The sequence below is a fragment of the Orbicella franksi genome, chromosome 9, assembly GCF_964199315.1.
Source record: "Orbicella franksi chromosome 9, jaOrbFran1.1, whole genome shotgun sequence".
Lineage (NCBI taxonomy): Eukaryota > Metazoa > Cnidaria > Anthozoa > Scleractinia > Merulinidae > Orbicella > Orbicella franksi.
In genome coordinates this window covers 13367678-13395630 of record NC_138153.1, presented here as the reverse complement: position 1 = coordinate 13395630, position 27953 = coordinate 13367678, and the positions used below count along the sequence as shown (strand labels likewise).

Sequence of the window (27953 nt, the reverse complement as noted above, 5' to 3'; positions counted from 1 at the left end):
ACAGCCATAATGTTCACTCTAGTGAACCTTTTTTTTTCTATTCTCTCCCGTTTCCAGAAAGCCCGGACTGTTACTTTGAAGATGGATCATGTGGTTGGGCTGGTGAGGAAGACTGGGAGACAAAGATTTCTAAAGAAAATAGTAAGGACAATTTGCTTGTGCTTTCAAACATATGTGATATGTGGGTGAGTGTTAAGAAAAGAGGGAAGTTCCACCTTTTTCACTTTGTGCCAAAGGGTAAAGGTAATTGATTTCGGTCCTGATTTAAGCGCAATATCCGATGATAACGAAAGAATGAGAACAGAGCGGTAAAGAGGAGACATCTTATCTTCTCCAATTGCGGTTCTTTCTGGAGTAACAAAAAATAATAGAAAGTATGAAAAAGCTGACAATGATACTCAGTGCTAAAATCAGGTGTCAGGGAAAGGATATGTGCGAGGTAAAAATTAACGCCAAACCATTTGTTGCATGACCAAATAAACATCATCCTTCATTAACATGCGATGTGATTGATAAGGAGGCCGTTTCTGAATTGTAAGGCTGACGATTATCATGTACTTTTACAGGACATCCTCTTTACTTTAAAACGGAAAACGCATACCCAATCAGCAAAACGTTGACGACCAAACTCCTTCAGCGAGAACATGGATGGCAGTGTTTAAGATTCTGGTATTTAACTGGCGAAGAAGAAAGATCGCATTTTAACGACGAGTTTGTTGAACTGAAGGTCTCGATTCATCATCCTGAAAACAATAGTGACGTCATAACCCTGTGGTCCACGGCTTATAGATCAAACCGCTGGGTGTATGTACAGCTTCCTCTCATCCAAAACTTCACTTCTTTTAAGGTGAGGAAATGATGGCACAGGATAAAAACGAAGTCTTATAACACAAGCCATATAACTCATATCCAAAATTCTATCTTTAAGTCTTGATTCATTTCAATGCTTTGAAAAAGTCAGAGGCTGTTTAATATGCAAGAAGGGATTGAGGTTATGTTGATGTGTCATCTTATCATATAAATGGCAAGCACCGAATATTATAACTAACGTTAAGCCGTGAAATAGTTTTCCAAGTCTGTCGTCTGAGCCGAGTGACGTAGGCTTGAAAGCGTCAGTTAACGATCAAGAACCTGCTACGTAGCTGCTTAAAAGCAAGCCTGGTGCTTTGTAAGAGTTTTCACCATCGACCAGGTGAGATCGCGCTAGGAGACTGGGCACAAGATCTTCTATACAGCCAAGCCTGGGATGAAGAATTAAACGACAACTTCTTCATCGGTTGTCTTAGCAGCTGTTTCGTCATGCAGTGAACTTTGACCTGGATTAACCTATCTCGGCTAGGCTGGTACTACTCGAAGAGGAGCGTCAGCTGGGCAAAAACACGCTCTATCGGGAAGAACGCATGCAACATTAACAAACAGACCAATCCCACGGGCTAGATAAGTCAACTACTAAACCTCTGGCTGTTTTGTCACAGTTCCCTTTGTTGTTATCCGCAGGTCTTGTTTGAAGGAACTTTACAGTCTCCCGAACGAATTTTGCTAGGACTGGATGACATATCTTTTTCCAAAGAAACCTGCAGCGTCATTCCAAACGACGGTCTAAAAGGTAAATTGCTAAAATCAACGATAAGGCATTTCACTTTCTCTTTAATTAGTTTGGGAATACCTCTGTCAGTCCTTCTTTCGCTTTCTTTCCTTCTCTACATTTATCAATTAGTGAGAGGTTTTTTTTTTTTTTTTTAAATCTAAGTTCTTATGTTACAAGTTAATTAAGTTTCCAGTATTCTACACCATCCCATTACACTTTTTGCGCTATCGTTGCGTTCAAATTGCCCGAGAATTTCTTCTTTGTTAGCAATGTATTCGGCAGGTGACCCAAACATAAGTTTACGTTAAAGCGAGTTACTAGGGTCGTTTAGAGTGGTAAAGGTAAGTGTGATCAGTTTCTTACAAAAACGATATCTCACTGGTTTCAACAGGAATATTGTAATCACGATTTTATTATACTGGCTTTGCTGTTACTAATGCAATTTCCTAATATTGAAGATTTTAAGATTGCCAGTTTTTAGGATACCAAATTTTGAAAATAATATTACAAAAGAGACCTACGAATCATATAGCGAAGTTTTTGTTGTTGTCAACACTTAGTTCTGAGAAAGCCCGAGTTCTTCCTTTTTGTTTTTTCGTAATTCAGACACATGCACTTGGCTGACGAACTATCACACTTGTTGTAAGTTTCCCTTTCACTATCTGAGGGCAGAGTACTACTCATGTACAAGTCACGATAGCGACAGCTACTGGTGTAGAGACGGCGACTCTCGTTCCGATTATGGTGTCTGCCAGGGTAAGATGCAGTTTAAGACACCTGTATGTTCTTTTCTATCAGAAAATGTTTAAAACATCAGGGGAAGGGAGACTGCAAAGAGACGAGTTTAAGCTTTAAATAGAACCCGATGTAATTCATCGTCTATCTCATGTAAATAAGCTGTTGCAAGTTCTACTCTTTTGTGTTTTCTGTGGGAGGAGCAGTAGTGCTCAGGTACTTAAGGTGTGGTGCAAGCAAGGGAGTCATAGTATATCTCTCGTTCCTGGCGTTCAATGCGCGGTGGAAAGCGGATTTAAGCACCAAAATAACAACAACCGGTCTTAGAGAAATAGTTTAATCAGGATTTAATCAGGATTTAATTAGCAGGCAGCGTGGCCGAGTGGTTAGGGCGCCGGAATTGAAATCCGGAGGTCGCGGGTTCAAGTCCCGCTCTGGCCACTTAGCTGGAGTTGTTTCTCGGTAGACCCTAGTTCAACTCCTCGGCCATGCTTGTAAATAGCCAACTGGTCTGCCTCCCGTCGGTTGGGATTTTTAAGCCTATTACGTTTAGTTGATATATTTGTTTCCTTCATTTAAAGTGGCATGCCAGTGAACTAGCTAGGTGTAGCTAAGCGCATTGACCACTATAAACAACAACAACAATCTTTTTTGCGCGCGTCATCGTTTCTAAACATTTAATAACACGAGTCAAATTACGATAAAGATGAATGAATACCTCTGCGGTAGCAAATGCACGGGCACTTTGCTATTAGTAGCCAAAGTTTTTTTCGAGTTATGTTAGTTACGAGCTAGGGTATGAATTACAAGACCCGTTCACGTTTTACCCAGTCAGGGAGCTCACAGAATGAGAGGAAGCAAAGCTAGAGTCACATGTAACCTATAATGTTAAGGCTTTATGGAACATGCGTAGTGTTGTTTTATTGCTTACGAATATAAAATGGTGTTTGGGCACAAATCATTAGCCATTTTGGTCAACACGGAAATTACGTTAAAACCACCGTTCGAGTCTAGGAAACAATTTTAAGATTCACTTTTCAAAAACCAGCCACTGAAAAATCGAGGATCAGGGAACGTTTTTGTCGATGATGCCGATTAGAGTGACTTGGGCATACACGAACCGTTGCTGCTCATGTCACGTGCCTTTCCCCGACGTTTAACGTCTCCGCTGATAGCGGAGCTCTGGCAGCCCGAAGGGCCACCAAGCGGAGCCCCATACTCATAGAAACCCGTGAATCGCTTTTCTCATGGTAAAAATGGCTAGTGGTATTCCTCGTGGGCGCGTACGCACGACGACGACGTCGTACAACATGGCGGCCATACTCCAGCTAATAGGACATGGGCAGGACATGCGGCCTTGGTTTACAGCGTACATCTTTGATATTGGACATCCATTTTATGGTCAATTGATACCTGGCAAAACAAGGTATCCGCAGACCAGTATCACATGACCATAATGCGGACTCAAGTTTTAAGCTCAACGAGGTCACGTGTTTTTGAAGTTAACCGCTGACCAGGTACCGACTTTTCGAACGGATCGCAGGCACAAGCCAGGTTAACTTACTGTAATCAAGGCCGGGCTGTTCGAAATGCTAACCCGGGATTAGAAGTTATCCAAAGTATAAATTTTTCTTGAACAAAAATGATTTTCATCTGCTTATGTTTTGCGTAGTTTGAGATCATTCAAACTCTGAAGGCCAAACAATATAAGTAGAAAACCTCACCGCCAAGTTACAAAAACTCTCAAATCAAAATTCTCACTTATCCTGAGTTAGCTTAATCAGGCCCTGAACAAGCCGGCCCAGGAGCTCCGCCTTTAGGCTTGGCTAAATCTGTCTATTAACTATATATCGTAAAGTAGTACATAATGAAAACAAAGGACATAATGAAAGCAAAATGAAACTTATGCTAAAATTGTTGAACGCTACGAGAATCTGGGATTTCTTTAACGATTTACTCCAAGTGCATTGGACGTTAAACGTGCTATTTTCTTTTTTGTGACAGATATTTGCCTGTGGAAAACAGAAAGTGGACAATGCTGTGCTTTTCCCTTCTCTTATGGTAACGACACCCACTCCTCTTGCATCACGACACCAGACAGGCCAAAACCATGGTGTTCTTTAAACTGGGTTTACGACTTAGAATACGTGGAATGGGGCTACTGCAAAGGTGATAGCTTAAGTTTGCTATTCGTTCCTAACTGAGTTGCTGAGTCTAGTGAACACCAACAGATATACGTGCAACCTTAAGGCCTTATGGCTGACTATGCCACCGTTTTGTCCATCAGAGAGTTGTTTGATGGGAACTGCCGTAAAATGGTGTTCCTTTATTAACACTAACTTAGCCAGTTTGTTATTTTTCCTTCGCTATGTCTTAAAATACCATAACCGAGATACTATGCGTTTCGTGATCTGTTTCTCAGTCTGACCTCTAACATATGAGAGGCAGAGATAGCAAAGATTCGTCTCGTGGCCGCTTTTTTTTCTTACTACATTCTTACCAATCTGTGTAGCTAAAACTGAACAGCCAACGGACAAATGGATTCTATTTTAGTATCGGATAATAGCTGATCGATCCTACCTGCAATTTAAATGATTCATTTCAGAGTCTTTTAAAAATATATTTTTAACGTTGCTGCACATGTGTTTTTAAACCTATATTTAAATAATAGATTATTGTGGACTTGATCGAGAGCTGTGTAAGTGGGAAGTTGAAGATGGTGACACTACCTGGCAAATCGTCAGTCAGGAGCAAGCCAAGAACTTGAAAAAACAATTCACATCAGTGTCGACTGCCAAAGATGAGTCATATCAGGGTAAGTCCACTAAGCGAATTAATGAAAATGGAGCCCATTGGAATGGGATAATCCATTTTATCGGGAAAGAAAATCAAATACCAATGTGACACATGACAATAATTTGCTAAAAATCGGTATATCGTAAATTGCCAGTCTGGCGATTCACTTCGAAAGCAAAACATACGCCAACGAAAAGTACAAAAAGGAAGACGCGTCTGAAAAAAAGGAAAGAAATGTACGCCTCAAATTTAGATTATCTCTTGATTTGTTAAAAAGGACAGCTCTTGGGCTCCACAGTGACAGAAATCTCTCCATACTTGTTATATTATTTCCCACGTATTCTTTATAATCATTAATATGCTTTACTCCATATGATTTACAGAAAAAAGTGATTTTCAAGTTATCCTGCCACAATCTATATTTGGAAACATCACAGTGCATGAAGTTGCCATAGAAAATGACCTGAAAGCCGTCACTGCTTGCGCTTGGGTTCAAACAAATGTATCCACGGTAGAGATAAAATACATGACGAAATCGGAGAGTTGTGGAGAGACCACTGCCCTTGGAATACGTTTTTTTAACAATAGTATCACAATTACCGTTCTTGGAAACGATTGGTGAGTATTTTACTCCAGTTTAAATTGTTGTATACGTTGTATAAAGTAGTTCGTCGGCATTTGATATATTTCATGTCTTTATTTATTCAGGGTAGTTCCATCCTTTGTGGCTGATGAAGAATGGCATAATGTGTGTATGACCTGGCTTTCACTTGGCGGGTACCTGAAAGTTTTCGTTAATGGTCTGAAACGGATCAGCAGTTATGAGGCTGCTATTGATAGCCTTGTGATTCTAGGTATCAAAGATAAGTAAATTAACATTATTCCTCAATCAGAGTTGCTCATTTGATTAGATCGTTAACCAGCATTTCATCAAGTTTGTCCAAGAATTATTCACCACTCATGTTGATGCCAGGATAGATAACGTCTGGCAGAAGAATGCAGATCTAGGAGAGCTGTTATGTTAAAGCGCCCTCCCCTCTCTCACGACCGTGGGATACATTTTACTTTTAATATTAGAATGTCCATTAATTTTCCTTGATTAAGAAAAAAAACCTGCGTTTCTTCGTATTAATACTTTGATAAGGAGGTGGTGTAGAGGGTTCTGTCAGCCATTCAACGGAGCGTAATACTAACAGACGTAATCAGACAGAAACGATGGTTTTATATGCTGCTTTAGGATTTTCTACCAGGATATTATGCAAAGGATGACGTTACGATAAACATTTTATTCGCATGCTTCGACAAAATTGAGACCGTTAATGCTAGCTTTTAATTTATACGTATTCTTTAACTGAAAGAGTAGCTTTTCCTATGAGAAGAGACCTCTAGAAAGTCGACTCTTTTTATAATTGTTATCCACTTAAGGGGGTGGTCGCCTTATTATCAGCTGCCCGGATGTAAGCAATTCATCACAAGAAGCAGGTGTGGGTCGTGTCAGTGGTGTCAACATCTGGAAAAATGTGATTGAAGAAGACGAGATCTATCGGATGTCCTTGGGCTGCAAGAGGAGAGACGGAGATCTACAGTCGTGGGGAACCATGCTTGATGGACTTCAAGGGAATGCTTATGTTTATTATGACACCTCATCCTGCCGAGATCGGACTGGTTTGTAATAACACAAGTCTTTTTATCGATCACATAACTCTTTTGTCGCTCGTGTGTGAGGCCTCTTATAGCCTGCTGCCACATCTAAGTAGTTCCAAAGAATAGGTTGGCATTATAAGTAATATATCAAACACGGGTGACAGTGTTTCATCGGGATATCCAAAAACCGAGAAGAGAGTTGAAAATACGACGCGCAGCGGAGTATTTTTGACGAAATTCGAGGTGTTTGGAAAGCCGATGAAACACTGTTTCAGTGTTTGATATGTTCTCGATCGAAACAAAAACTAAGGAGTAAACGGAGAAGTAAAATCGTCAAAATCTGTGCTAATTAAGACTGGGTATCTAAACCTCCCTCACTGTTGTGATTTTCTTTGTTTTAACTTGATGAATCATCAATGAGTTTGATAAGCTGCCGTCAAAGTTTGAATATAAGTCCACAAAGGTTCAACGTCTTTTAAAGAAGAGGAGATTTCAGTTACAAATATATACAATAGCTCTACTGGAGTAATTGTCCTTTTCAGTGCAGCTATGTATTGTAAATACGTTCGATGTAATTTTGTAATCGTTATGTTTAAGTATTTTTACAGATGACGTGGCGAGCTACATTGTGGTATAGAAGTCGATGCGTAAGCAATGTTGTATAACGGAGCCCAATTTGTGGCCAAACCCTGCCCATTTTCACAAGGGGGGAGTGCTATGGTCCAATAGCTATTCTCAATCTTGGAAAACGTTTCTTATCGTCATTAGCTATTGTTACTCAGCGCTATCAAACAGGGTTTGATTGTGATAAGGGAAAAAGTTGTATGCGTATATTCAAGGGTCAAATTTCTGGATTTCACACTTTTTTCACAGGTAATCGTCTAGCTACCTTCTCCTTATCTGGCAAAGGTGGATCAAACCTTGCCCGTGTACGAAGCCCGTGGTATAATCGATCAGCCGATGGTTACAGTAAATGCTTGAAGTTCCGTTACATGTTGCTTGGTGCAGGCAATAATTATCTACGACTCTACCAAATAGATGATATATTTTCAAGAGAAAGACCTATCTGGCAGGACGAGTCAAATGGCGATAACTCTTGGCGTTACGGACAAGTATCGGTATCTGGAGTGACGCAACATCAGGTGAAAAGAGCTCTTTGGATTTTACAATGGGTCTTGAGCAACATACGGTCACATGATCTTAAAGACCCACCATGCATGCCACATGGAAAGCTTCTCTCTGAGACATCCAAACCATTAAGTAGTCAGGCTTTACTGGTTAGAATCGCTGCTTGATGGGACTGTCACATTCTTTTGCAATCCATGATGGCGGGTTTTGTTCCATGCGTGTGATCGTTTGTTGCAAATGGTTCATTTTCAAAAAGTCTCAAGAATTGGGCAATCGGTAGTGAATACTTATTTTATTCATCCAACTCATTTGATTGCTCATGTTTGTGCAAAGCGTCAGACTTCTCTTTAAGTGGATCACAGTTCTGGTCAGTATGAGAAACAACCCCAGCTCCATCGGGACTTTTTTAGCCTTAAAATTTTAGATTTTATTCATGATATTATATAATTTACTTTATTATTATTGTTTCAGCTGATATTTGAAGGAAACCTAGAACAACGAAAAGGATTTATTGCTATAGCAGCACCTTACTTCACCAATGGTTACTGCCCCGCAGAGCCCGAAAAAGCAGCCAAGAAAGGTAAAAATTCCAGTATTATGTTAAAAAGCGAGGATAAAACTAACCAGTAAGCTGTAAGTTCTATGTCTCTATCTCCACCCATTTACAAGAACAATTGTGAGAACTCTAACAATTACACCAGAGTCGGCAGAGAATATTCGCAGTCAGGCCATTGAAGGAACTCCTCTAGTACAGCTAACCTTAAAACACTTCCTGAAGGCATTGTTTTAAAACCGACTAAGCAAGTAATTTGACCGTACAAGTAGCTATCTCAACTTTGCAAATATTAGAACCGATACTTCTTGAATGAGTTTATTGTTGGATTGAACCGGATGTGTTCCTTTCTTTAAGGCTGCAGTGAGCACCTCACTGGTAAACGTGGTCTCATCATGTCGCCTTACTACCCCGGATATTATACAACTAACAGTTGGTGTGAATGGCGTATAACCGCTCCTTTTGGTCATGTGATCAGATTTCAATTCGTTTATTTTAACCTGGAACGAGGGGACACGCGATGCTTAAATGACTATGTTGAGGTGTTTGATGGGAATTCCGCAGATTCTACCTCCCTTGGCAGATTTTGTGGTCATTATTACCCAGAGATGTTGGAATCTTCATCAAATAACATGCTAATCGTGTTTAAATCTGATAGCAAGGTAGTGCGCACGGGATTCAAAGCGGAGTATTACACAAGAAAAGGTACATCAGAGTTTTGTGCTACACGCTTCATTTATGTAAAATGTGAAGTGCTCCATAGCTTCGACTTGTAACGGGTCAAAATACGTGTGCCAAAATTGCAACATGGCACTGAAGCTTACAGGACAAAATTGCAAATGTACGGGGTTTTCTTTACCTCTTAACAACCACGAGAAACTTAGAAAATAGGTCAGAAATAAGAATGTACTTCGTTCTGTCAAAATTGAGGTCAGCGAAACTGGCCAAAAACCCCGAAAAAGGTTCAATTTTACATCAACAAGAAGGAGATCATACAATTGCGCAAACTGTGGAGTTACGTTAACAAAACCTAGCACTGCTTTAGTCGAATCGTAAACCCATTGCAAAGCTTACCAAAAGCCAATATGAATCAGACAAGTTTTTGCTAGATAACGAAACTAAGCAGGCCCCTGTTCGAAATAATAGGGGAATCATTCGAAGCCCTTTGTTGCCATACCGTGACAACAAAGCACATGAATCATTATGTACTTTTTATGCAACTTACAACGTTTTAGTTTGTATTGTCAATGGTGAAGAAAGAGTTTCGTTCATAACTTTTCTTTTGGCTTTCAGAAGAGGTAGATCAATGCAAGATGAAACCAGGTAATCCTGAAATATATATATATTATCAATTAAACATGTGCAGGGGGTTGATAAACCGACCATCCTAGGTATTCATACGGGAATGGTTCAATGGCCAGACCTGGTTGACTGCCTATACAGAAAGCAGCCTCGTGTGAACAAGAATCTTCTCTAGAATCGTTCTTCGACAGGAGCCTATGAAATATAGCCCAAGAATGGATTAAAAAAAAAAAAAAAGAAAAAACAGGGGAAAGGCACATGCAAAAATTAAAATGTTATATTTCCGCGTATATATTTTCCTTTGCACAGATTGTCCAGTTGGTTCTAGATGTTACACTGTAAAAGGAATGCCACAGCGATATGTGTTGGAAGCGGCAGAGTCCATTGCGAGTATACCATGGAATATATCAAGTCTGACATCAGCGCTGTAAGTCTGGCTGTCTGATAAGTTTAATAGTTTTTTAGTCTATAAGTCTCAAAGATAAAACTTTCATTAATTTTTCAAGCTTGATTAACATTTGGTAATTTGAGATTGGGGTAATCCCACACTGTAGCTACGTGTTTGTAGTTGTAGTATTGACAGTCGAACTCTAATTTCACTACATCAGTTTTTGCGTCACGAGATGGTAAATCTGTAAGAGCAAATCTTTCGACTGTTACTATTTATTTTAAGTCGAGGTTGATGGCCAGTCGGTTTCACGTCAGGTTAAGTCTAAGTTTGAGCCTAAAAGGCCGTCTGTCAGGCGCTTATCTGCGGGTTCCGTAGTATGGTAGCCACTCCCACCTGACTTGACGAGAGCCTACCCCACGGTCACCCCACAGTATTTAATCATGTTACTCTTAGCCAAAATTTTCAATCGCAAAAACTCATAACGTCTCTGTACAGTTACATTATTATCATTATTATCGAGTGCCCCTATGGCATCGAGGTTTGTGTGCGTTTTCAGTGCATCATAATGCTAGTAGTGTGATTTGATACTTAACCCTGTAATTGTAAATAAATTTGCATAAAAGAATGTGTACAAACCCTGTATTTCGGTTTATACATAGTCCATGGCCAATACAAATGGATTATGGATGCGTATAATGCGTATAATATGGCATCGAGGTTTGTGTGCGTTTTCAGTGCATCATAATACTAGTAGTGTGATTTGATCCTTAACCCTGTAATTGTAAATAAAAACTAACGGTTTGGAGAAGATATGAAAAATAGTTTTTGAATTTTGCATAAAAGAATGTGTACAAACCCTGTATTTCGGTTTATACATAGTCCATGGCCAATACAAATGGATTATGGATGCGTATAATGCAATAAAATTGTCAGAGCTAAGTCTGAATTTGCCTTCGAGCCCATATTAAATTAATTTACTGCGTTAAAGGAACCACGTAGAAAGAAGAGAAAGATAATTTCCGTCGCATTCTGGGACGCATATTTTACAACATTTACCCCAAGAAGAGCTTTTTACTTTCAAGGCAGAAATTTCTGAGCTGGCTGGAAACGCAAAGAACATTGTACCATGGAAGCCGATAATAATATTAAATATGAAGCAGGAGCCATAATCGGGGACGGAGACCGTAAGTCTCGGGATTCGCGCGCACCTATGATATGGGACAATTTTTCTATTTTTAGAACAAATTGCGCCATCCTGACGTCATATATCCGCGCGGATTCACGCACATGTCAGGGGCTCTCGCGTGGATGTTGTCACGTTGCGTGATCAAATGGTGACAGTTGAGAGATTCTCCTGCGTATTTTTCACAGCGATGGCAGGGAATAAGGCAGGGAATATGAACCAGGGCGCTTATATGTAGTTTTATGCTCTGAGCTAACGGAAAAGGTGGGTTTTTCAGGGTCGAAAACAAGACTTCAATCTCGCGCTGGGAATGAATAATAAGATCTGCTCACGCTAGTTGTAAGCTTACACGTATGCTTAAGAATATAGCAAGAAAACTCTCTACTCTGGTATCGAGTTAAATTGTGAGTTTCTCAGACAATGTTTAATCATAACCAAAACCTGTTTTGATGGTTTCTTATTGTCTCTGCTTGTTTGGTGAGTTTGCAAAGGTTTTTGAAAGGAAAGTCTGACGCGTACAATTAGCTCATTTGCATCGTGCAGCTCGTGCACTTTCAAGTCCGAGTCGGTGTTTTCAATTGTCAACAAATCTTGACGTTATCTTTTGTGCTGAGATACTGCAACAAATTTCACGAATGCAAAAAAGGCTACGAACATCATGTGTGTTTCTTCAACATAACCATAGTGAAGTTTTACACTGCGAAAATGAAAATAGACAAGGAGTTTTGATAACCCCAATCAACAAAATCGAAATCGTTATTCCAAGTTGATTAAAGAAAGCGTCATCGTAACTTTGCTGATTGTTTCTGCTTTATTCACATATTTTCAGCTTAGCTTTTAATATGTTCTCAAACATTTATCAATCTTAAACATATTTAAAAACTACAGAGCTTTTGTTTGAGTTCGATGTACGCTTTCACACGAAAGTGCGGCGGAAGTACAATTTGTCGTGTTTACTGACTGTACAAAACACGCATCAGCGGGCGCTCTCATTCATCGACAACAGAGAATTTACTGGATTTTTACACGAATAAAACTGAGCAGTATCTACGGACGTAAAGTTATTAAGCCTCGATGAAACATCAAGCGTTGCTTACAATTCAAGCGAAACTCAAACTAGCAATTATTGTGTTTTACTTTTCGGTCGCGATAGACTGACAAATTCCTCGCAAGCGTGTGGCAAGAGGAGCTATGAAACTATGAAGTCCAGAAGCTCTGCTATATCTAAATATATCCAGCTAGTTTTTTGCTGTATAATGGAAAAGCTGTTAATCTTCAACATATGTGAAATTTAAAGTGGAGTAATGTACAGCTCATGGAAAAGAAGCATCAGTCGGAACACAACTTGGTCAGCGATATATATAAGCTTACAGCGGAACATACCTAAATTCGACACTGTCTTACTTCACTCAAACTGGATCAGCTTACGACGAAAATACTTAAGCAAAATTCCAACAGACGTAAACGGGTTGAGTTGTGGGGCAAAAACATGAAACATTTCGGGAATTTCGGACGCCATTTCCCCCGCGCGACATCCGCAAAAATCCTCGCAGCAGGTACGCGCGTGTGACGCAGGTGATGGCGCAATTTGTTCTAAAAATAGAATTATTGTCCCATATCATGGGGACAACCCCAATACTTGAAATGGCGCGCGCTTACGGTCTCCGTCCCCGATTATGGCTCCTGATATGAAATTAAATCATTACGTTGAAGAAAGAGTTTTTCTTACTGTGGGGGAAAACTTTTTCAGAAACGCCAACAACTTCGTCGCGAAGATAGAATGTCAAAATGTCACTGTAATCGCACATATATTTATTTAAAAATTGACAAATAATAAAATTGCTATCTTATCTTGACAAAATAAGTTCTTTTATATTATGCTTTTATTGACTAATTGGTTATTTATAAGTCATTTCCCCGGATGTAATGGGACAAACGCAGCTGAATCAAGGCAATTCTTTGTTCTCCTTTGTCAGCCAATAATTATATTATGTTATGTTATTTTTGTTATGATTGCAAAAAGGACTTTCTGTAGTCAATTTATATATGTTATTGAACTAGCGCGAGATCGTTAGAAATATTAGTCGAGTTCCTTTTTTGCACGTTCATGGACACAATATTCTCCAGTACAGACCGAACAAGTTCAATAAAGTATTTATTATAATGGCTCTTTTTAATCTGCTGCTAAATTTAGGGGTCTTCGCGATCCTTTCTCGATAAACGCGGGTGCGAAAGATAAGCATGCAGTTATTCAGGTTTCTCATGTCGCTTTTGCGACCATGTTACCGAATTTGTTTTCCAAACATGAAGGTAAAAAGATTTCTACTTACCAAAAACTGTTCGTTTTGTGAATGAATTGAAAAAGCAATTCGGGGAAATTAAGTCATGAGCGGTCCCTTTTAGCGGTCCGTATTGCAAAATTCGGACCCCCCAGGAAACCAATCAGAATTGTCCTTTTCATCGCGGAACAGTTCAGCCATATAATAAATTCAAATATGTTATCAAACCCCTGGATATTTAATCATAATACGCTTAATGGGACTCCCACTTCGTGGTCGACCGACGCCTTCTTAATCACCCGGATGATGATACAGACCTAATTTGACCCAAGTCAGTCTTTTTACCATTATTAATCACTTGAAATGAGTGGGCAGCACTGATATAAGAACCAGCTGGCTGGAGTGGAAACAGGTTTCGTCACGTTACAGGCCGCTCGAACTACTTAATTTCAAAACTTAATGATCATGGGACTGAATTTGGTCGCGACTCACTGAAAGAAATCTTGGTACACAATGATTGAAAGTATCTACGATGCCTTTTTCCATAAACGAGGAAGCTTATGAATCACTAACCAAGCTCACACATAATTCCATTAACCAAAATAATGACGGTGTATTTACTGTCAACTACAAAATCTTTTATTCATTATTGTATTATTTTTTTATGACATTTATTTTCTGACCTTACATTTGTATTTCAAATTATGATAACTGTAGGTTTTATGTATTTTTTAGTAATGCCAAATTTCTGCCTGCAAAGTATATCAGCAAAGGAAATCTTTCAGAGGCGTACACGACTTTGTTACGGCCTAAAATGGGACTTCAAAATGTCAGCATAACAACGTGAAATCACACAGATATATGTTAATGTGGAGGAAATTAAAGTAAACATATAATATAACTTCTATATCAACAAGACAAATTGCTAAGACACTTTCCTTTTATTTTATTACTTCAATCCAAACCAGGACAAATTTCTCGAATATGTTTGGCCATGAACGCTTCATGTGTCAGTAATTGGATAGTACACGGTTTTTACTCGCACTGTAATGAGACAGATTCAGTTGAATGGGTTTCTTTTGTCCAGCATCAAAGAAAGGGGAAAATAGGATTAAATTTGTAGTTGTTCTTGTTTACCACAATTTATCCCTCCTATGATATTAATCGCTGACTGAACTTCGTATCGTAAATTCGGCGTGTCCTTGTACTTAAGACATCAGGCTTCCACTATGCGCTCGTTCGATTTTGCTAATCATTCATGTTATAAAGCAGACGGAATTCGACTTTACTCATTCATTTTAACGTTATAAATTGCTTAAAGCAATATAAGTGTGCCGCATGAACAGCTAAGCTGAGTAGATTGGGAGAAGACATGACAATGAAATAGCATGTGGCAGGCCTCATTTTCCCAACGGAAGTGAAGACAACATTAGCTTGACTTTGTATGTGAACTGTTTTAAAAATTCACATAAAGCAATTTGTGATTATGTTATTGACTGGGAATAGTTGAATCTTCATGGAAAATTGACGACCTTCACATGAAATAAGCTTCTGCTTTTAAATATTTGACGGTATCAAGGCATTAACTGTCAATATCACACACACACACACATATTTAAAAGCGACTGCCGCGCAGTTCAAAGTTTCTTAGCCAAATTGAAGGGATTTTAGTTTTTTTTTTTTTTTCAAATAAAGCAACAAGATGTTATGTGAAGTTCCGTTTTATTTACACAGAAAGTGTAACAGTGAAAAAAAGTAAAAACGTAAAAACAAATAATTATACCTGTACCTGATTGAAGTTTGACTCTTCAAGATTTATGTCAATTGCTAATATTTTTGGCTCTCAATTGTCATTCTTTCATTTTACTTCATTTCAGTGTTTTGGCTCATCTCCTTGGCATTATCTTTCTGTCTTAATACAATTGCCAAGATGAAAACTTGAGAAAATGTTCTCAGCTGTTGAGAAAAAAAAACCACATGCGAAAGGATTTCTTTGTAGCGTCTTAATTCCCTCGGCTCTCTATTTATGCTGTTCATTACACATGCCTGGTTTCTGTCAGAGGCAGGTGGTGTTTAATGAGACACCAAGCATATCCGATGCTAATAGTTTCACAGACTTGGAAGCTTGAAAGGCCATTTATGATAATTATGTTAAGTATAAAGCTGTCGGCTTTTGCATTTTCCTGTTATGTTGTCTGCATCTTCTCACGGAACGTGGTTCAGGACGTCGAACTGCCAAAGGGAGCAATATTTACCAGTGTCCATACGGTAACATAAAACAAAAACATGTTCGACGAAAATGCAACTTTGGTGTCGCTCATCAAGAACTTCTCAGCTACCAAGGAAAACGCTGAAAACAATACTCGTGGCTGTCCTGTAGGCGATTCCACAGTTGAAACGGTCATAAAAACCCTAGCCTATTTCATCATTCTTATTGTTTCGTTAGCTGGAAATATCTATCTTATCGTGGTTATTCACAAGAACAAGCAGCTACGAAAGTCGATCAACTACTTTGTTTTTAACATGGCTGTGTCCGATCTGTTCAACCCGTTGACCATCATGCCTACAACCATTGCTTATATCATTTCAGGCTCTGAAGCTTGGAAGGTTGACGGTCCGCCACTACTGGGAGACATTTTGTGCAAACTTTCCTTCTTTCTTCCCGATGTTTCACTTATTGTTTCCATCGAAAGCCTCTTGTTGATATCAATGGACAGGTTCGTCGCCGTTGTCTTCCCGTTTAAGGCCAAACTCATCACCCCAAAAATTCGCCTCATTTGCATTGGTTGTTCGTGGATAGTCGCCATTGCAGTTCACGCGCCCTATTTCTACATTTTCAAACTGGTAATAAATCCCAACGATAATAAACCACATTGCGTATCGGATTGGGGACCGGCATTTGATAATGAAGAAACCCGCAAGAGATTTCTCACAGCGACTTTCATCATTTTTTTTCTTGTTCCAGTTTGTTTGTTAGCCATCGTGTATGGCTTCATTGCATGGAGACTAAAAGCGCAGAGCAAAGAAACCGAGCAACGGTTGTCTTGTCGCCAACGGCTTCGCGATCAGCAACACAAAAAAATTATCCGAATGTCAGTGGCCATAATTATTGCCTTCGCCGTTTGTACGTTTCCACTGATTGTTTTCACGTTCTCTCTAATTTTCCTGTGGAACTGGAACGCGCCACCCATTTGTGCACTGGGCACTGCGATTCCATTCACGTGTCTCTTTATGCTGCGTTTGTGGAGCGCGGTAAATCCTTGTATCTGTGTTATCTTCAACAAGAATTTCCGTAACGCTTTTAAACAAATATCATTAATTCGCAACAGCCGCAGGACATCAGCGGGGGATGGAAGCCGTCGCATGCAAACTGGAACGACTTCAATTTATCTCAAACGTTTGTCGAAAGCGAGTCCAGTTTGACTCTGATCGATTGAAATTCATTTAACTATCAGAGGCATAAGAAAACAATCGCCCCTTGGTCGATCACAATGTCTGCCTTTACTACAAGTAGCATTTAAGTGAAATCCCAGTTTTCATCTTTCAAGAAATTTATCGAAATAGTTAATAACTGTGTCGTTTCATGAATTACAAATGAGGAGGAGGAGGAGGCGAGAAAAGAAGCCTGATGGATTTTTAATTTCGGCTGGGCATAAGTGAAAAATTTGAATCTGGCATTGGTCAATATTTTGGGCAAGGGTTTTTTGTTCAATTGTCAAGCCAACAATTCCTGTGCAAATACTACTAACATCTACAGGCATTTTATGACACCATTAAGCTCCCGTATTTAACATATTTTAATCATAGCCTGATAACGCAAAAAGATCATTAGAATTGTGACTTTTGTGAGAAAAAAAAAAGCAGTCCTAGCCAATATTCTTATCTTGAGCTATTCTTAATATGTATTATCATAGATTATTGATATAATCAGCCAAATTATCTGAATAATTATTTTAAATTAAATGGAAATGTACGTAGTCTTTATTCTCGATCAGCTTCTAACACATATACCGTTTACGGAAGGTCAAATTATGGGAACGATCACAATGTCTACCTTTTACTACCAGTAGCATTGAAGTGAAATCCCAGTTTTCATCTTTCAAGAAATTTGTCGAAATAGTTAATAACTGTGGCGTTTCGTGAATTGTAAATAAGGATGAGGAGGAGGCGGGAAAAGAAGCCTGATGGATTTTTAATATCGGCTGGGCATTAGTGAGTAATTTGGATCTGGCATTGGTCAATATTTTGGACAACTTAAGAGTTGTTTGTCCAATTATCAAGCCAATAATTCCTGTGCAAATACTGTTAACATCTTCAGGCATTTTATGACACCATCAACCTCCTGTATTTAACATATTTTAATCATAGTCTGATAAAGCAAAAAGATAGTTAGAATTGTGACTTTTGTGGGAAAAAAGCCGTGTTAGCCAATATTCTTATCTTAAACTATTCTTAATATATATTATCATAGATTAGTGATATAATCAGCCGAATGATCTCAATAATTACTTTAAATCAAATGGAAATGTACGTAGGCGTTATTCTCGATCAGCTTCTAACACGTATACCGTTCACGGAAGGTCAAATTATGGAAAATGTCCTTTAAAATGTAAAGGAGCCCAGATTTAGAACAAGGTAACCAAAGACTTGTAAAAATGATAATATCGAATAATGATTTGAAGACGTTTTCTAAAGTTTTTGGTCAAATCCACATGTTTTCGGAGATTACTCAAATCCGCTTTAGCATTAGTACATTGACAAATTGTATCAACCTGCTGCACTTGAGATGGTTTACTGAAATATGGAGATCTTCCGAACAAAAAAAGCAACAAAAACACTCGGTAAAGCTCACTAAAACTTCCTGCCTTTATTGGTTATCTTTGGCACGTCCATTTGTGTAAATAAAGTATAATCAATCAATAAATAATAGTACATGATGAGAAAATGATATTTAGCAAAAATTCCAATGAAGTGTAAAATTGCAACCATTGGATTTGTGGTTCCTTTACAACTTTGGCTATGTTTAGTTTTGTATCTTAATTTTTTTAACAGCAGAACCAAGTCCTCCTGACAATTTTGCATCTTTATTATTGCTTCCTCATGCTGTGTTATGGAAAAACGAGGAAGCCCTGCGGTAAAAAATCTGTCAAAGATATCCAAACTTGGCGAACATTGAATAGGAAGATTAATCTTGACCGTTGACGATGTTAGGGTTGACTGAGTGTTTCGTGTGCTTATTCGAACTGCGTGATCATCCATGCTTTCAGGTTAAATAAAATGAGACCTACACACTAAAAGCATCTTCAGTGGTCTTTTTAGTCACCCGACCGCACCTTTTTTTTGCTTTTTGTTTAGGCAAATTGGCTGATAGGGCTAACACTTAGAAAGCAGGCGTGCTTAGAGATTAAATTATCGATAGTCAGCGCACGAGCTTAAGGAAACAACGACGACAGCGGCAACGAGAACGCCACCAAAAAGAGTTTAATGAACAAAACAATGTCTGTGCACGTGCGTTGTAAATCTTTGTGTATTCCTTAGCCTTCCTCTGCAAAACAGCAGCGTGAAATGACCAAGTTCAGCGTAGTCCTGGTGAACGTGAGCGACAGCGGCTAATTTTTTTTTTTTTTTTGTATTTTCGTTTGGAATTGAACGCTGGCATTACATATTTAGCCTGAAAAAGGTTTTTAATCCATAGGTGTACTAAACAGGTCTAGACAACTGCCAAGTTCAAAGATAAAATAGAAATTCATTTTTTTCTGGGCGTCCCTCTTGGCGTCGCCGTCTTCATTTCTTACGTTCCTAACGTTTGCGCGAAACTCGCAAAAAAGGCAGACTGTTTATACCCTGCTAGCATAGTTTCCGTCGATCTTCTAGAAAAATCTTAGGGGTTAGGGCTATCGACACAGACTCTGCTCGCAGGGTGCTCTGTTTTTGATGATTTCTGTTTTTCATGAATACATATCTCAAGCTGGGTGACGTGCCAAATTTCGACGATAAACGAGTTTCCTCTTTTAGGGACGCGTCATCTTGGCGCACCAAATTTTCTGATACGCACAGAAATAACAGCATTTAGCTATTTTTACAGAAGCAGGCTTTTTAATTTTCGAAATTAGCTCGAGATTAATCTAGAAGAGTTATTCATCTTTGCGCTCAAGCTGTGATCTGAAATAGGAAAAAGCGAAAAAGTTATCTTTACGGTACGCAGGATCAAGCCAAACCATGGGCAACAAAACTTTTGCAGCCTATCTGAGATTGTCTTGGCGTCCTTTCTTTACTACCAGCCTGAATTTCAGGTGCCTCCTGGAGTCGCACTCTCCGGAGAAAAACCAAGTCTACTTCGGTTGTATGCGGCCACCCTTTTATGTTTTTGATGAATATTTCAAGCTGTGTGAACATGTCGATTTTCGGCGATCAACTTATTTTTCCTTTAAGAGTCGCGTCAACTTGGCGTACCAAATCGCCTAAAACCACTAGCAATAAAAGGAAAAGCGATTTTATGGCACCAAAAATATGATATAACGGACTATGGCAGTTGTGTTTGTTTTGTTATAAGAAAGTTCCTGTTAAACTGATTTTAAATCTGTGTTTCTTTAAACTTATGGCTTGATGGGTCGTTCACAAGTTCGCGCTTTGGTGAACAGAAAATCACGAAGATCTTATTCACTGGATTGTGGTCGTAGTTTTAATTGGTAAACTCTTGTCAATACAAGAACATATAAGAAATTTATTTCTTAATCTTGATTAGATTGATTTGGAGATAAACCAAACACTTATTTTCTGTGGAAAACATCCGACGCTTTGTCGTCGAAATTGTCGGCCGCGATGAAGGCTAGGCTAAGAAATGAGGAAATTCACATTTCAATCTTGATCAGCGAACTCGCTTTTACAAAGATTGATTTAGACGTACCCAACCACTTTTATTTTCTGTGGTAAACATTCCATGCATTGTCGTCGAAATTGCCGGCCGCGATGAAGGCTAGGCTAAAATGATCTGTATTGTTCGTAATTAAACAAAAGATTCATCTCCGTGACCCTTTTACATCCTTAGCACCACTGTGCATCTAGCTCAGATTTCTTTAAGGTTAATGTAACCGCATGATTTCTGGTACCATAGTCTAGTTTATTATATGGAAAGAGTGTTTTACTGGGAACTAAACCACTCGTAGATTCCATACGCCACTTCATCCGGGACCCGAGTGGCGTATTTTCCGTATGTCACCTTTGTGAGTGTCGTATCGTTCAATGAAGTTACGATTCCCGCCTTTTGCTTTTGTTGAATTGGTTTCTCCATATAATAAAAAGAACATTACACGTTGGCTCGAAGATATGAATTTTATGTTCTCGTGGCAAGAACAATATCTCACGAGTGAACGAAGCGAACGAGTGAGATATTGTTCTTGCCACGAGAACATAAAATTCATATCTTCTCGCCACCGTGTAATATCCTCTATATATGTAAAGTGCGTCTTCTCAAGAGGAAGATCGTCGTTGCTTTGAAACTTGATGGTCAATACCGCTCTACTGAAGGTAGAGTGTGAGATACCCAGAGACCCTCATAACAAACTGAATAGCTGAGTGATAAAATTTTATCTTTTTTCATCATCGAATATACGCGACAGTACCAGTCAGGTACATCCAACGACAGTTTTCTCTCAAGGCTTTGTTCTAGGTTATCTGGAGTGCTTTTAAAGCTCTGTAGGTTAATTTTAGGCGGCGCTATAGAATTTTATCTGATCGGTCATTCCAGGAGAATTTGAGTCTACTCGAATTTATGAGGGCTTTGTTGTCTTTGGCCCGAAAACCTTGGTTTATTGGCTCTCCGTCCAGTTCTAAAATCATAACTGACCATTTTTTGGCGCCCAAGACTATACTTTTTATCAATGCGAGAGCAACAGGCATTCAATTTCTGATATCGCGAAATTTCGACATGACAATTCTTTTAAGGAAATAAGGAGATAATTTACCGAAACCATCAGTCGGATGCTCCCAGGCAGTGAATTTAAGGTTACAGTATACCTTCGGGTCGGCAATTTTCTTCAAATTTGGATTTTTGGGTCAAAATATGGGTCGAAGAATAATCTCTAATTTCTGAAAAAAATTTTTGAAAAAGGCTAAATATTGGCGGAGAAAATGGCGGTTTTACGTTTTCACCGGAAGTAAAAGTTTACCTCTTGATTGACAGCCCTATGGCGCGTATGCAATCAACCGAGACGATTTTCGCGGGAATTACCTGTATGGATGTCACGAATTGACTACTCAGTTGATCAGCATTGTTGTTCTGACTACCCAGCATTTTTGATATTAGGCGTGTTTCTATTAAGTTATAAGTAAACATAGACCACGTGTAAACCATGGACCGGTTCGAATAAGCGAAAACAGCGAAGAACGAATGAAAATACATCAATGAGTGAAGAAGCGAAAGTTCGCCACGCGGATGAAGCTATAGTTATCGTATAAGGTGGGCAAATATTCGTGGTAAGAGAAAAGAAAGGTTCTGTAAAAATTTCGGAACTTGACAGCAATAACAGGGATGCTGACAGAGACTCTTCTGATGAGTCCGATATCGACGAATCGTCGGACTCCTTGAGACCATTTGAAATATTATCCATGCACAGTTGCCCACACACAGTTGCTCTCCGCGCTGTCTTTTGTTTGTTTCCTTCGCTCAGCCACTCTAGCGTTCGTATCCTTTGTAGTCTTCCCCATTTTGCCAGACCAGCTTCAAGAAAAACCGAGCTGCAGAAAAATTATCTCTCTGCCTTCGGTTCCTTGAGCGCATTGCGAAACACAAGAGTTTTTTAGAGATTCGCGCGTAAATTTCACCAGGAGGTTAACGGTAGTAAACTTTCCCTGCACTGATTGGCTTAGTTATCTGAGAACCCAGTTGAAGGCGTTTGTGGGCGGAGTTTGTTTGCGAAGCAGAAAATTTTTCTTAGCGCTGTTGTCTCGAATAAATTTTTTCACTTGAAGCAGACACTTTAAAGAGTTATAACTCAAAGGGAATTTGTTCAATTGCTCTTAAATTTGGACAGTGGCTAGTTTAACATATAAACTACAAAAGCGTGTCTGGGAATTGTTAATTTCGAAATACTTTTCCTTCGAGAGCGATTTTTGTACGATCACTTCACATTTTTTTAATCCTATTTCGAAAATGTTCTGTAACTTTTTACTGCAATTGAATATGCCAAAACGCAGACACGTTTTTTAAGCGCTTTGGGCCCTGAAACCGAGGAAAAAATTAAATTGGCGAAAAACGAAATTCGCTTTGACTTGTAGCTTTCGAAAGGTGATTCGGGCGCTCGCATTTAGTGGTCGTGAAAAATTCGACAATTCATTTTCTTTCAAAATTCTTGGTATAGTTTGATAGCCAGCTCCATAAGCTTTAATTTGATATAGGGGTTTAGGTATCTATAGCCTAAACTGCACGCGCTACATCGCTTGCGCGCGAGACACCCCTGAAGGTATACTGTAACCTTAAGATCATTTTCCTTCTTCCCCTGTAAGAAAATAACCACGAGAATTGTCTATTTTCGAATTTGGCTTAAGAACAAATTGGCCACCAGAAAACACCATCCTTGGTGAGTAGTTGAGCTTTTTCAATATTCTTTGTTTTGTCTATAAAACAGGATATAAGACGTCTTGCCCTGAGGATGTAACTTTCCTTAAAACCCTTTGATTTAAAAGCTGTCAACTGAATCAGAATTAGAATTCACACTAATCTCGAGTTGTGAGTAATATTATGAATAATGATGGCAAGTTTCTTAATTTCCACTATCTCATCGCACAACGAAGAACAACACGTTATTATGTTTAAATTTTTGCTATTTGATAAATTGTCAGGGTTCATTGGCTGGAACATCGAATATCAGTTGTTTAATGGGGAAATTTGCTCTGATTCTTGCTTTGAAGAGAAAAATGAGAAGCAAATATACTGAAGCAAATCAATTTTCTCCATCGCGCTTGCCTCTTCCATTTCTGTTCATTAAAACCTCGGAAAAAATCATGTTCCCTTAGTGTAAACAGAAATTTTAAATAAACACTTCTATTATTAACTTCAGAGAAATCCAGAGAACACACTTGATGAAGAATAATAATTGTGATCTTCTTAGTGGTTCGGCGTTTTACCTGCACATAAAGAATCATTTTGCTGGTTCGGACATTCAAAACAGAAATCAGTAAGAGGCTGTAACCAGAAATTCTACACATTAACGAGCATACCCAGTTTATTTTCTGTTTATTTTCAGTTTTCAATTGAAGGGAATTTTTTTTGTTTGTGAAGGTACTTCAGGAGAAGAAAAGTTCCCTCAGGGGGTTTCATTCATCTCTTGGCCCAGTTGTTAGCTTTACAAGTTGTTCGTCGTGTGACGGATTTGCTCAGCATGGTTTCATCGTCATCTTTTGTAAATCCTTCAATTTTCTTATGTTCACATTTGCTGGGACAGTTTGAAACAAATTATGTCATTTCTCAACATCCAGAACTGAGACATCACTCGAAGAAAAGAAACTAAAGTTTCCAGTGATAATGTGTGCCGAAATCGAGTTCGGTTTAACGGTGGTCGTCAAATGCGAAATATTCAGAAGTCCATTCAATTTATATCTTGAAGGAAGGAAGACAAACAGTGTTCTTTACAATCCGAATTTCGGTTCTTTAAGTCGCCAGTGGTTTTAGCATGATCTGATATTTGACATCCTTCAAAAATAAAGATTTTACAACCTGTTGTCAACGGAGTGCTTTGTGGATGAATTGTAAATAAGCAAATGTTGTTTCAAATAACGGTTCAGGGTAGGGGATCAGTGCCATTTGTTGATAAATCTTAACGAAGAACTACTACAATGGTCCTGAATGTCTGCTACATATCTGCTGAATATCTGCTGAATATCTCCGTATTAGATTGTAAGACACCTGGTGAGTAGGTCAACTCGGTGTTGCGTGTGGTTTGCCGATATCCATTAGAAAAGCTCTCAATCTGTAATGTGTTATGAAGAACTTTTCCATTTCACAAAAAGCCTTACACATTATATAATATTTGCCTTTTGTTGTCAATAAAACATCTTGCAATAATGTTTTGAGCTAATGATGTAAGTTTTCGTTATTGAAAGTTCTTTCATTAAAGACAGCCGTTAACAAGTTGAAATTGCGCTTGTCGCTGTACGTTTTTGCTTTACTCTAGTCGCCACTTGCAGTTCAGTTCAGCATCAGCGACTTGCGAATTGTGGTAACATTATAGGAACTTACCTCTGGCGTTTTTTTTTTCAGCAAAAGTTTCTGCTTCTTACTATGAAGATCAACGTAACGTTAAAGCCAAGGCACATTACATGTAACACACAGGAACGTTTGTGTCTCTCAGTAACGCCAAGTCTTGAACAATCAGATTTACTAAGACAAAGAATGAGGAATAGGGATGTAGGGAATTGAAAATGGAAAATTCAAAATTGTGGAGATTAATTGTTTTTACTGTCAATGTAAACAAGCACGAACATCTCGGCTAAACTTAGGAGCTGCCGTTAAGATATTATGTTTGACAGTAATAGAAAGGACGGCTGCTTTCTTAAAAGTCCTTTTGTTGAATACTCATTTGCATTCGTATCGGGTTGGTGAATCTTTTAGGATTCTTTTAAGAAAATGTTTTACAAAGATGCTCTTGTTGTTATCAAGTACTTCCTTAGTACTGAACTTTGAACCCATTTTCTCTTTAACCGACCTATTTTTTATGCTAACTAATTTTTGGTGGCTTCTGTCTGCCTTCATCAGAGCTAAAATGCAAACAGGCTCTTTACTGCTCGCGTTACAAACCCGTCCGCTGTCTTTTTAAATTCTGAATTAGAGGCACGTAATCGGGAGGGAGTGGTTTCCTCTCGCTGACAGCTTGGCTCCAGGAAAGCCTCTTGTGGTAGTTGGTTATACCTTGTTCAAAGATCCGGGCGTTTCTTGGGTGGATGTTGTGATCTGTGTACTCAGCCTGTCGTTTGATTGCTGATTCGCTTTTGCTCGCGCAACCAATCGCAATACTGGTAGCAGTATTTTTATTGCATTAGTACTTAATGTCGAGATTAAGGTTGTCACGAATCTACCCTGGCCAGGTGTGCTGGTCTAATGCTACCTGGTTTGGACCTTGGACTGAACACTGGCAGGGTCACTGTTTTGTATCCCTGAGCTAGAAACTCAGCTACAACACTGTGCTAGTCTAACCCCGAATTGAGGTAGAACGTTTTCATGACAGCACGGCACCCATATTGGTGTTCCTGGGCGTTGAAATTTCTACCCCTTGGTAATTGAGCACATGAATTTTCTAGTGTACATTTTGGGGACCAACATGGCAGCCGTGTAAATGCTTTTTTATACGGTTGAAAATGAAAAAAAATACTTGTGACGCATGCTAGTTGATCTATTCAGAGCTAGAGGTTCTTCTCCTTTTAGGGAAGCTGGTCTAATAGCTGTGACTGAAAGAGTTCTAACTTTTTGAATTTTTTATTTCAGGTTAAACATTGCATTTGAATATCGGTTTTTCTTTCTCTCTTTCTCTCTCTCTAAAGTTTATTTGGTGGAAGCAAAATCGCCCAGCTGAGGAACACAGATTTTCAGTCACTGTCATCTCTCATCTACATGTAAGTCAGTGCTTTTCATTGTAAATCACTAGTTCAAGGGTTCTTGGGAGATGAACCTAACCTTTTGTCTCTTTTATGACAGAGATTTGAGCCACAACAAAGTATTCCAGTTAGAAATGGAGACGTTTCGAGGTTTATCATCTCTAGAAAGTTTGTAAGTTGCACAGATTGAATAGTAGACGAATACATGACCATCCATGAGACAAGGGAAGTTTATAATCGTTCCCAATAAGATCCAATTTGGCACATTCGCTTGTTAACTCATCAAACACGGGTTATGAAATCTTATCCAATGTAAGAGAATACTATTTTGGTAGGCGCATCCGAGCTTTGTTTCTCTGCTCACTCGCATAAGCTAAGCGGCCTGGCGCGTAAAAATAAACCACCATATTAAATAAATATATTAGAAAGTCATATACCAGATTGTTAATTATGCTATAATTCATTACAGACAGGGAGACGTCATTAATTTCAAGAGTGTTTGGGGTAAGCTAACATAAATATTTCTAACATTAATACTTTGTAATTGATAGTGTTTTAATTACGTCTACAGGAGACTCAACAACAATTTTCTTAAGGAACTCAATGACGACGTTTTTAAAGGACTATCTCGCCTTCAATCGTTGTAAGTTAGTACTCGTTGCTAGGAAAAATCTCATTAATGAAATGAAATGAAAGTGAACAAAAATACGTCTAATTGACCTCTGAAATCCCTCCTAAAAATGTAGTGTATGAGATGGATCGTGGACAAGTAAACGCTACATTTTTAGCTATCGACAACTAAGCACTTTCCCTCTACGGAAAGGCGGGGAAACGGCTTTAGTTGTGAACGACTAACAGTTTTCGACAATGACATTTTTGACCCTTTTTTTCGTGTGTGGGGATCATTGGTTAAGTTGTCGCAAACTATCGTTACCATATTGAAACGTGTAGTGTTTTGAGCATATGCAGTGAACGTTAGTTCCAAGGTCTCGCGATCTGACTTAGACAGTGACAACTAAAACTCCAATGAATGTGTGGAATGCACACATCGAACAGAATTATATAGTTGTTGATAACATTTAGTTGTCGACAACCAAATGTTGAGGCCCCAGCATTTTGAGTATTGTACCCCATAACTAGAACTGGCTTATGGCTATAATACGGTTTTATTATTTATTATAATAGTATTTATTATAATACGGTCATTTCTTGTAGGGATCTTAGTGAAAACCTCCTTGCTGACATTCAGGAAGGCGTCCTGAATAATTTGACGAATTTGCAAATCTTGTGAGTAAAAGGAAGCCATATGAATAAAGAACTTCCACGTGGTATTTCTCTCAAGGCTATATTTTAAATGCAGCTTCAAAACGACTATTATATATACTAAAACAAGTGACTTTTCTTTGCTACTTCAGGAGCTTAAGATTTAACCGTATTCACATCGTCAACAGAAATACCTTTAGATACACGAGGCGACTGTCACACCTGTAAGTATTAGGTGGTCTGTTTAAGGATCGGACAACTGATAGAAATTATACTATCGTCCAGATAGAATGAAGGAAAAACTGACAAATACATATATATATCGCCTTTTCCTTGACAATCCAAAGGCGCTGATCATAGACAATGACCCTAAAATTATCGTCAAAAAATTCAAAAAGAAAGAAATTAAACTAATTGCAAATATATGTAAGATATACTGGAAGGCTGAAAATTACATAAGGTTTTCAAATAAAATCGGCGTTATGGTTAGAAACGTTTAGATA

At 38.7% G+C, this 27953-nt stretch overlaps 3 protein-coding genes across 3 annotated transcripts; all 3 read left to right on the top strand.

The window, feature by feature from the left end:
• Nucleotides 1–179: 179 nt before the first annotated feature.
• Nucleotides 180–8521, top strand: LOC145497351 (uncharacterized). Its single transcript, XM_081477172.1, has 11 exons — nucleotides 180–243; nucleotides 567–847; nucleotides 1498–1606; nucleotides 2195–2344; nucleotides 4328–4492; nucleotides 4995–5138; nucleotides 5503–5737; nucleotides 5828–5973; nucleotides 6545–6784; nucleotides 7637–8040; nucleotides 8363–8521. Exons 1-11 carry the CDS (start codon nucleotides 180–182, stop codon nucleotides 8519–8521), a joined length of 2097 nt encoding a protein of 698 aa, XP_081333298.1.
• LOC145498077 (uncharacterized) lies at nucleotides 8220–27678 on the top strand. Its single transcript, XM_081477957.1, has 8 exons — nucleotides 8220–9149; nucleotides 9738–9767; nucleotides 10056–10173; nucleotides 26134–26205; nucleotides 26288–26359; nucleotides 26759–26830; nucleotides 27403–27474; nucleotides 27603–27678. The coding sequence occupies exons 1-8, from the start codon at nucleotides 8840–8842 to the stop codon at nucleotides 27676–27678; spliced, it is 822 nt and encodes a 273-aa protein (XP_081334083.1). The 5' UTR covers nucleotides 8220–8839.
• LOC145498067 (neuropeptide Y receptor type 1-like) lies at nucleotides 15668–18216 on the top strand. The gene has a single exon (XM_081477947.1). The coding sequence runs from the start codon at nucleotides 15886–15888 to the stop codon at nucleotides 17020–17022; it is 1137 nt and encodes a 378-aa protein (XP_081334073.1). The 5' UTR covers nucleotides 15668–15885; the 3' UTR covers nucleotides 17023–18216.
• Nucleotides 27679–27953: the final 275 nt, after the last annotated feature.

Excerpts from the sequence above, each read along its gene's own strand:
- LOC145498067 (XM_081477947.1), top strand. The coding sequence starts at position 15,886 with ATGTTCGACGAAAATGCAACTTTGGTGTCGCTCATCAAGAACTTCTCA.
- LOC145498077 (XM_081477957.1), top strand. The coding sequence starts at position 8,840 with ATGTCGCCTTACTACCCCGGATATTATACAACTAACAGTTGGTGTGAA. Across the intron at positions 9,150-9,737 it reads GGAGTATTACACAAGAAAAG|AAGAGGTAGATCAATGCAAG; the intron begins GTACATCAGAGT and ends TTTGGCTTTCAG. Across the intron at positions 10,174-26,133 it reads TCAAGTCTGACATCAGCGCT|TTTATTTGGTGGAAGCAAAA; the intron begins GTAAGTCTGGCT and ends CTCTCTCTAAAG.
- LOC145497351 (XM_081477172.1), top strand. The coding sequence starts at position 180 with ATGTGGGTGAGTGTTAAGAAAAGAGGGAAGTTCCACCTTTTTCACTTT. Across the intron at positions 5,139-5,502 it reads CAAAGATGAGTCATATCAGG|AAAAAAGTGATTTTCAAGTT; the intron begins GTAAGTCCACTA and ends TATGATTTACAG. Across the intron at positions 5,974-6,544 it reads TGATAGCCTTGTGATTCTAG|GGGGTGGTCGCCTTATTATC; the intron begins GTATCAAAGATA and ends TATCCACTTAAG.